This window comes from Musa acuminata, chromosome BXJ3-6, assembly GCF_036884655.1.
Source record: "Musa acuminata AAA Group cultivar baxijiao chromosome BXJ3-6, Cavendish_Baxijiao_AAA, whole genome shotgun sequence".
Taxonomy (NCBI): domain Eukaryota; kingdom Viridiplantae; phylum Streptophyta; class Magnoliopsida; order Zingiberales; family Musaceae; genus Musa; species Musa acuminata.
In genome coordinates this window covers 4,423,015-4,433,160 of record NC_088354.1, presented here as the reverse complement: position 1 = coordinate 4,433,160, position 10,146 = coordinate 4,423,015, and the positions used below count along the sequence as shown (strand labels likewise).

General features: G+C 41.6%; 3 protein-coding genes across 3 annotated transcripts; all 3 read left to right on the top strand.

Annotated features, from left to right (window-relative positions):
* The first annotated feature begins 299 nt into the window (after window positions 1–299).
* LOC135640060 (early nodulin-93-like) lies at window positions 300–1,086 on the top strand. Its single transcript, XM_065154171.1, has 4 exons — window positions 300–456; window positions 567–628; window positions 713–788; window positions 886–1,086. The coding sequence occupies exons 1-4, from the start codon at window positions 309–311 to the stop codon at window positions 993–995; spliced, it is 396 nt and encodes a 131-aa protein (XP_065010243.1). The 5' UTR covers window positions 300–308; the 3' UTR covers window positions 996–1,086.
* A 2,334-nt stretch (window positions 1,087–3,420) lies between these two features.
* On the top strand, window positions 3,421–4,346 carry LOC135640061 (early nodulin-93-like). Its single transcript, XM_065154172.1, has 4 exons — window positions 3,421–3,570; window positions 3,646–3,707; window positions 3,778–3,853; window positions 3,944–4,346. The coding sequence occupies exons 1-4, from the start codon at window positions 3,516–3,518 to the stop codon at window positions 4,039–4,041; spliced, it is 291 nt and encodes a 96-aa protein (XP_065010244.1). The 5' UTR covers window positions 3,421–3,515; the 3' UTR covers window positions 4,042–4,346.
* A 237-nt stretch (window positions 4,347–4,583) lies between these two features.
* On the top strand, window positions 4,584–8,363 carry LOC135640059 (reticulon-like protein B8). The gene is made up of 6 exons (XM_065154170.1): window positions 4,584–4,732; window positions 6,197–6,402; window positions 6,482–6,662; window positions 6,728–6,869; window positions 7,390–7,459; window positions 8,013–8,363. Exons 2-6 carry the CDS (start codon window positions 6,198–6,200, stop codon window positions 8,180–8,182), a joined length of 768 nt encoding a protein of 255 aa, XP_065010242.1. The 5' UTR covers window positions 4,584–4,732; window position 6,197; the 3' UTR covers window positions 8,183–8,363.
* The last annotated feature ends 1,783 nt before the right edge of the window (window positions 8,364–10,146 follow it).

Genomic DNA, 10,146 nt, shown 5'->3' with positions numbered 1-10,146 from the left:
CCTTTCTCTGTCACGGTGAGGACAGTGAAGAAGCACTTCTTTATGTCAGCCTTCTTCTTCTGCCTCTATGCGAGCGATGGGGAACGATATCGTACCATCTGACTCGGTTCTCCATTCAAAAACCAGATCTGTAGAGAATGCTTTGGAAACTCTTAGCTGCATTATGATGCACCGAAAAAGCAGTGAAACCGGTGAATCTATCAAACTGCAACGGAGTAAAACAGGCGACCACCGATCGCCAAAAACCATCAGCTGCTGCCGGTCTGGTCTTCCCAAGCTTATAAATAGACATAACAACCCACATCCATATGCATCTCACAACTCGAACCCTTCCCTACCTCGTTACCTTCTTCCCCTCACAGTCGTTCTGCTCTTGCAACTTAGCAGGAAGGATGAGTTCAGTCACTCGTGCCGCTCTGGATCAGAAGGTGGCCATGGCCAAGCGCTGTGCCCATGGTATTTATTATGTCTTCACTTCTACACTACTTATCCTACAATTCCTCAGCCTCAGGTTTTTGATTGCCGTTGCCCGATCTTTATCTCATCTTTCTCGGAATACTTGGCAGAGGGAGTCATGGCGGGGGCAAAGGCGGCCGTCGTCGCAAGTGTTGCAGCTGCCATCCCCACAGTAAGCATTACTGATCTTCGATGCGATCTTACATGTTCTAATGCACGACTTCGATTATAATTTCTCATCAAATGGTAATTGTAGTTGGCTAGCGTTAGGATGCTGCCATGGGCGAGGGCCAACCTCAATCCTACTGCTCAAGCCCTCATCATCTCCACAGGTTACCGACACACTTCTTGTGCTTCCATTCACTAAAACGTTTTCTGATGCTACCTATATATATCGATGTGACCAACGGAGAGTTTGGCTTGCTGCAGTCGCAGGAGCAGCCTACTTCATAGTTGCGGACAAGACGGTGTTGGCCACTGCCAGGAGGAACTCCTTTCAGAGCACTCACCAAGTGAACACTCATATCCCCAAGAACTAAGAGTTGTACAACGTATATGGTCTCGTTTTGGAGTACTACATCGCATGTAGACCGACCCAAGCCAAGTATAATAATGAATTAATGGCTCCAAGTATCTGTTGTCGATATTGTCATGGTTGAAGCATCTTTCCATGAGAAAGTTGTATCAGGAGAAAAACCAGATCTTTCAATCTAAACCAACTCTTACAAGGAAAATTTCTGCATGATCTATGAACTTCACATGGGAGGCAGGCCCATCTGTCTCGTAGGAGTATGCTCCTAAGAGATTGACCGCTGCCACAACTATACTTGAGGTCACTGTGATCGATGTCACCGAGCACACCTGAAATGTCAGTGATCATTTTATTCACGACCTTTTGCTACATCGACTTCTTGGTTTGTATCTTATTCCTTCACACTTAACAAGTTGCCATAAAAGATAGGATTTTGAGTTACCAAAACAACTGCCTTCTTTCGCTTGGATGTCTCTTCACATCTTTCTCTCTTTGCTTCAGGAGTTTTCCTCACAAAGTATCTATGCATCACCCAATTTCATGGCAAAGATGGAGCCATGATCACTCGCCTTTGTCATATACCAGCCAGGTTTCAGATGGTATTGCATGTGAGAGAGACAAAAAGACATGCACACCACAGAATTATGTAGTAAATGGTACGTGCAGTGAGAAATGAAAATTATATGATGATAATATAAATTTATATTATCCAGTAAATGGTATCAAATGACATACAATAAGTAGGTGAAATCTATCAAACCATCCAACACAAATAAACTGCATATAACAGACAGCAGACACTCCACACACTGCGTGGCGTACGTACTAAATGCACTGTGACACGAACTCGAAGACCCTCAAACCTGCATGTATACATATACTATAGCCAGCCAACATCCAAACCAGTGTTTCTAATGGCCATCACGGGGCTGCTGCAGGTGGTGGAGTGAAAAAGGGAACGGTAGGCATATTTGGGATGGAAGGCATGACCGGAATGGAGGGCATCGGAGGAATCGTGACCTTAGGGATGCTTGGTATGGCAGGCAAAGGCGGCAACGTAACCTTCGGCACCGTCGGCACGACCGGCATTGGCGGCAGTGCAAGATTCGGAACAGTCGGCACTACTGGCATCGGTGGCAATGTGGGAAGAGAAGGCACAGTGAAGGTCGGAATGGTTGGAACCGCTGCAGGTGCTTCGGTTGTGTCGAGTAAATGACGTGCTGCATCGCATGTCATGTGGCTAGCCATGATAAGGGCTGTGAGAAAGCTCATTCTGTAGATGGTAACTCTCCAAGCCATGGATGCGCTTGCCTAGGGTTTACCAGGGTTGGGACTGTGATACTAGAAAGAAGCTAAGAGATAAGGGGGCTTGCTGTTGATGGTGGTGATGCAGTCGATATTTATAGTGGGTGGCTCATGGAGTTTGGGACAGTGGTGGTGCGATCACCGACGGATTAGGTTAACAAGGTAGACACTGGTGGTTGGCTTCCGTGGATCGCGTTTCAACAGGTGTTGGTGGGAGCAGAAGAAGAAGGTGATGTTATTATGTAACGTTAGTTCAACTTCTCATCCGCATACACCAACGACAGGAGTCCAAATGTCGGATTTTGATAAGAAAGTGCTTCGATCAAAAGTTTCTTCGTCCTCAAGTGTTGTGACATTTAGTCGAGTTACTTGTGTGCTTATCCAATCCCGTTTGAAACCTGGCTCTGTCACTGTCATACCTTCACCAATTTCGGACATCCAACTAGTTTGCTTGTACTGACTGATATCATCCTTGGTCAAGGACGATGCTGCTTCAAAACTTGGAATATTTTCATGGGCTGAGATGACTTCCATCATTTCACTGTTTGAGCTTAATCGTTGTAGTGAAAGGGCATCACATTAATCTCTATTGGACCGATCAAGCCATGCGCTGAAGCATCGAAGGCCGCTGGGAACACTCTCCCCGGTCTGGTTAATGTCCCACGCGGGCCTCCTTCCTCAAGGCGAATACCAGTGGCTGCTCCCAACTGCTACGCTTTTGGGTGCTACAGGGAGCTCATATGCTGCGACGTGGTCATCGTCTCGACATGACAGGTACCCACGGTTTGCTCCTCCTTCCAATACCATCGGCGGAATCGGATAAAGTACTCGTTTTCTATGGATCGATTCCTCTTTCTCTGTTGCTCGTTTTCGTGCGACAGCGAGAAGGATAAAGAAGTGTTCTTTGCGTTTTACTATTAGCTTTCCTTCGACTATTTTGCGGCAATGGGTGACAGTATCAGAAAATATCAATAGAAAATGATCACGAAGCTCTTTAAGATGTACAAAGAAAACGCATCAAACACTAGTGAATCTGACAACCTGCTACGGAGTAAAACGGGCGACCACCGGACGCCAAAAACCATCAACCGCTGCCGGTCTTCCCGTGCTTATAAATCGACATCGCTACCCACCTCCATCCATCTCACAGCTTGAAGCTTTCCCTGCATCGTTTCCTTCTGCTCACCGTCGTTCTCCTCTTGCAACTCAGCGAAAGCGAAGCATGGGTTCCGCCGCTCTGGATCAGAAGCTGGCCATGGCCAAGCGCTGTTCCCATGGTATTATATATATTACTTAATCTACCATTCCTCAGCCTTAGGTTTTTACCTCATCTTTCCTGGAACAATTGCCAGAGGGAGCCATGGCGGGAGCAAAGGCGGCCGTCGTCGCAAGTGTTGCAGCTGCCATCCCGACGGTAAGCGTACTCTTCAATGCAATCTAATGCACGAGTTCCATTGTAATGCCTCATGAATTGTTAACTACAGTTGGCTAGCGTTAGGATGCTGCCATGGGCGAGGTCCAACCTCAATCCTACTGCTCAAGCCCTCATCATCTCCACAGGTTACTGACACTCTCCTTACTACTATCAGACGCGCGTTTAGATAGATAGTTTACGCTGATACCTTATGTTGACTCGTGTGAATGGTGCAGCCGCGGGAGCGGCCTACTTCATAGTCGCCGACAAGACGGTGCTGGCATCGGCCAGGAAGAACTCCTTCAAGAACAGTTACCAAGGCAACACTGACTGACGTGCCTACGAAGTAAAAGCTCTATAATGTATGCGACTACTGTCGCATGTATAATGGGTGGGACGTCGCCTAAGCTCCGTTGTTCCAATTTTGTTCAGCAAGAATTCGAATCAAATAAGAAACACAGACAGTCTCGTCTTCAAATTGAGTCCAACTCTTAGTGAGAAAAATGTGGCTTCCATGTCAGGCGGGTTTCCGGCAGTCTTTCTCCTTCCACGACTGATTTGACCGCTGCTACAGGTATACGCGGGCCCGATGTGATGGATGTCACTCCTTAGATTACATGGATGTCATGTTGTTTCTCAGTTCAAATTTCTTTCGTGCTCGCCAATTTAATTTAAGCTTAGAAATAGAATAATTATATCACTAATTTAATTTCAACTCGATTAAACAATTTAATTAAATGACAATAATTCGTCTCGTGCATTTATTCGGCCTGTGTTAGGCATACGTGGCGATCACTTTTCGCGCTCGTGACATCCGTAAAATGAAACATTAATTATTCTATCGGAATATATCTGAGATCGGCCTAAGTAACGCCGATACATTCTGCGCAAATCTGTTACGCAGATCATAACAGCCGTTATTTTAATGGTTCCCTTCCCTTCCCACTGCACGCACGCAGTCTCCCCTTCACTCTCTGATTCCCAAATTCTTCCCCCCCTTGCTTGAGGAACCATCGTTAATCTGGGTGAGTCTTCTTTCCTCGCTTTCTTCCCCTCTCCCCCTTCCAAATCCTTCCAAGACTTATTTCTATTCAGTCGATCATTCGATCATCGACTTCCTTGCTGCTTTCCTTCGGTTCTGTGCAATTTCTTACTGTTCTTGGTGAGACGAGAAATGGGATCAATGGAAGCCTTCTTTCATTTTCTTTATGCTCTTTCGCCTGGATTTTCATGCTTATCTCCGATCTCTGCGTCAATCAAGTTTTTTTTTTTTTTTTTTTGTCTTTTTATAAATTCCTTCGTTGTGGGTCACAGTTGGTTGTAGCTTTCAACAGTGACAGTTCTTGGAAGTTCTTTGTGACAATGAATCAGTTTCTATATTGTGAATAATAATGTCTTTGGAGTGATCATGATAAGAAATCTCTACTTCAGCGTTGTGTATTTGTATCTTAAAATGATCTTTTTGTTGCCAAGCAAAATAAAAGAGGCAAATGAAAATCTGTGGTCTTCGGAAGTTTGAATTTTTTATGTACTGATGTATGCTCAAGTATAATAAAGATATTGATGTAGAGAAAATTTGATAACTTTATATTGAACTGCTAAAAAAAATCCATAATATTAGTTATTTTAGTAACATAGAGAAATGGTGCTATATTTGATAATTATGGGGTAGATGCCCTATTGTCCATTTCTCCTGCTGCTCGGATGGCATTCTGTTCTTGATGAAGCTCCTGCATGCTATTTTGCTTGTCTAGCCATTCACTGCGTCTTGGAAAATAGGGCAGAACGTATGTATTCCTTAAGGGGCATTTGAGCTGCCTAGTGCAAATGGAGATGCCTCATGCTTCTGTGAAACTTGGTGCAATGTGGTGAAAATTAGGAACTAATTATCTGATTAAAGAAATTAGCCAAATTGGGGCATGTTTAGAAATGTCCTAAACTCACTTTAAGGGGGTCACGTTGACTCAAAAATGTGATACTCGGTTATTGCTGCATACCACCAGCTTAAAGTGATGTATTCATCCATATTTAATTTTGGCTTCTTTGTTCATTCCTGGGTATTGTTATTTCCTTTAATTGGGTCTTTAGAAAAGAAATAATTGTCATGCTATCCTGGGTATATGTCAGATTAAAGGTCTTGTTACGCCTTCGTTTGGGCAAAATCCTAATTATTAGCTTCTTGTGACACTAGACATTTTATTTGTTATGGTAAGTAGCACAGTTTTCTTTTCTGGGGGATTCTCCTTTCCACAGTATATATGAATTTTATATGTGATAAATTCATTATCATTTGAATCATCTCTCTATGCGTGGTGGGTTGGGGTGAAGTGGTACAGAGGGTAGAACAGTTGGAATAGTATTTGCCATGTGAAGGGCTTAGTGTATGCTTGTCATTTTTTGTGCTTCTATTATACTTCTATGGCTTTTTTCAATTTTTATTGGATTGAAAAGACATAATGGATGGTTAAATTGCTGGAGTTGCTTTCTAGGATGACACCATCACACAGAAACATGGCTGAGCATGTGGAGCGCACATCTGAAAATTTTTTGAACAACATAATGGAAAAGATAGCTGATAATGTACCCAAGCAGAAGTCCGTAAGATTCTTTGAAGAACAAAATTCAGTCTCAGCACAGATGGATAGGTTGTTCGGACGCCAGAACTCTGTTCACAAGATCTTGGGAGGTGGAAAATGTAAGTTAATTTTCTATCCAGATGTCTTGTTCTTAAGTATCATATAACTAAAATGAAATTATTCATTTTGATCTTGTAGCTGCTGATGTGTTGTTATGGCGGAACAATAAGATATCATCAAGTGTCTTGACTGTTGCAACAGCTATCTGGATTCTCTTTGAGTGGTTGAATTATCACTTTTTGACTCTCTTGGCCTTTGCACTTGTCATTGGAATGCTTATTCAGTTTGTTTGGTCAAATGCTTCTAGAGTATTAAACAGGTAGCCAATTACTTTATCATGAAGAATTTTTCTGATGACAGTTGCTGAATGACCCTCTCTTATAGATCTCCACCTCAAGTACCTCGGCTTGTTTTGCCCGATGATCTTTTTGCAAATGTTGCTCTTTCTCTTGGTGCCCAAGTTAATCATTTTTTGCGATTCATTCAAGATGTTTCATGTGGAGGAAACTTGAAACAGTTTCTTATGGTATGCTGCTTTCAGGAAATTTCCTGTATACCATGCATATTTAAGTTCTTTTTCTATTAATTTGTATGTAAATTTTTTTCTTATGCTTATCAAGTTTGCAATAGATTTGACTTTTCACATTAGCAACGCAGCTGAAATGATAAAAGCATGGAGTCTTTGCATTTAGGAAGTTTTCATCAGATGTTTCATACTTTTAATTTTGGAAGAGATGCTGTATATTATTCACTGAGGTAGTTCTAAATAGTCCCTGTTGAGTAATTGTGATGTGCAATTGAACATATGAAAACATGTTCTAGGAATGGGAATACTAGAAAATCATACAAGGAGAAATGATTCCTGCCACTAGCGATTCATTTTTCTAGTATAATATTTTTGTTATGTTGGGTATTGATATTCCTTTGGTAACAATTGTAGAGTTTCAAAAGGTGGTGCTTTTCTGATTAATGTCTAGGTTTTATCATATAAGGAATGAAACCTTATAAGATCTTCAATGATTCTAGTTAATGTGAAATTTCATCAGGTTGTAGCAAGCCTGGGGGCTACTGCTTTGATCGGAAGTTGGTGCAATTTTCTCACCATCATTTATATTGGTGAGAATCTATACCTGGATTACATGCTTATGTAACTCACTTGTCTCTTCTCTTTGTGTGCATATCTACGTTATTTATTGGTAAAATGTATTAGAATAGGGAGCTGCTTGTACCTAAATAAAAATATGAAGCATATGACTTGGTTTTGGCAACTGATCACTTGCTGGGGAACTCGTATTAGCTTGTTATATTCATCTTCATAGAACAAGTTGGAATTTATGTGACCATATTTTTTATCTCTACTTTGCTAAACAAATAAGAAATGATGAGCTTAGAATAGGCAAATTCTTGAATCAAGGAGTTTGCAATTTGAATAGTCAGGAAATCATAATTAGCTCCTCTTTATCCCTGGTGGCAAATTATGCATGTAGCTGGTGTTGGAAATCCTATATTAGTTTAAATTTTTAGACAAATTATGGATTGACGCTACATAAATTCTGTGATCGACTGAGATGTTAGGCTTATTGACCTGAATTTATGAGGAGAATGTTGTAGACTGCACCGAGATATCTAAATGAAAATCCAATTATCCTTCTTCACTCATTTGGTGCAGGGTTTGTCTGTGCTCACACACTGCCTGTGCTTTATGAGAAAAATGAAAACCAAGTTGATGGCTTCCTTGACAAGCTCTTCGGGCAGATGCAGAGCCAGTATCGCAAGTTGGATGGGAGTCTACTAAGCAAGATTCCAAAGGGAAATCTCAAGTTTAAGAAGAATGAATAGATCTCTTTACTTGAACATGTCCGATTGCTTTTTTGTAATTGAAGGTGGAATTACCTTCATAATGTAAAAATCATCGAGATTCTGATGAAATTTCAGTAGAACAACCTATAATTGAGGTGTCGAACTTTACGTGTGTTCTTCCTATAATAATAAAAGAGATTTAATAGTATTTTAGTATTCATTCACTACATTACAAAATTGGATCGATTTTATCTAACCTGATCTCATGTTAGTTATCCAAAAACTGATCAGGTCAATTCCTAATTTTCAATACATCCGATCCAATAATTAAATCGAGTTAACTATTAATACGGTTTTCGATTATTTCAGTCCAACCACCCAATTGGATGAACTGATAACTATTGATGTGGATCAAAATTTTCTATTAATTTGGGTGTGTGGCTGATTTTGATCAATCATAAGAATTGTATATCCACAAAATTATCGCCCTCTTAATGGGGGTTTCTTTTGGAGACAAAAGATATGGTAAGGCTGGTCTTAATCACAATAAAGAGGCAACTGTGAGGTAGATGATGTATTGTCTCACTCTAAGTGGGAATAGAACAGTGAAGGAAGATGCACAAGGGAGAAAAATGTAGTTGGAAGGATCTAAGATTGATTTGCTGGCTAAATATAGAAAAATTAGTACAAAAGAACATAAGCTTTGTGCTTTTTCCACCAACACATATTGAAGAACGATCAATGGAAGCCAACTACCTTGTCAATCAAGTTCATCATTAATTGCACCAGCACAACCCCATGCTCCATTAGCCTCCCACTATAAATCCCCACTGCATCACCACCATCACAAGCACAGCCCGAGCTCTTCCTTCTTCATCATATCCCAGACCCTGCTGAAACTTGGGCAAGCACATCCATGACTTCCATGGCTGCCCTCTCCGGAATGACCTTTCTCACATCCCTTCTCTTGGCTACCCATTTGACATGCGGTGCAGCACGCCATTTGCTCGACACCGCCGAAGCCCCTGCAGCACTTCCACCCTCACTTCCCACGTCGTCGCCTATGCCGGTGGTACCGACTGTTCCGAAGCTTGCAGTGCCGCCAATGCCGATCATGCCGACTGCTACGTTGCCGACTTTGTTTGCCATACCAAGCATCACTAAGGTCACGATGCCCTCCATCCCGGTCATGCCTTCCATCCCAACTGTGCCCACCGTTCCCTTCCTCGCTCCAGCGCCTGCAGAAGCCCCGTGATGGCCATCAGGAACACTGCAGTTGTTATCTTGCATGCTAGCTACTATATATACGTGCAGGAGCGGACGTCCAGAGTCTGTTTCAGTATACGTGATACGTATGTGATGTGGTGCGAGAGATTGTACGTTCTTATCGTATGTTCGGCACCATTTCCTAGAGAATAAATTTGCACTATAAATAGCAACTTCATCTCTCTGGCACACTGAATCATGGATGCATCTCATGCTGCGCCGCCGCACACATCCTTCTGATTCACGGACCGCAAGCGAATACCCGATGATGAAGAAATCCAAGAATATACGAAGATAAAGAGAAAAGTGTAGCGATTGATAATGGGGCAAATAATTTGACGATTAAAATAAAGTTAACTAAGAACCAATAAGATTAAAGTAAAATTGTTTTGCAAGAAAAAATTGGACCCTTTTTTCCGGTTTACTTCACCATTTGGACTGTGTATTTGGCGCTTTAAAAGATAATAATAAATAACATTTTATTTTGTGCTAATAATTATGAGATTTTTTTTCATGAATATCGGTTATTTTTCCCTCGAATTTTAGATTATTCTATCATACTTTATATTATTTTAGTTTTTATTTTATATATACACATAATCTTAAAAACTGTGCTGTCCGAATGTAAGAGGTGAGCGATGAGTCGATGCAATCATAGCCGTCAGTTTAGACCACGTGGATTATTCTGAACACTCCATCGCGGTATTACATCGAGTTCTGCCATTTCGTCCACGCAA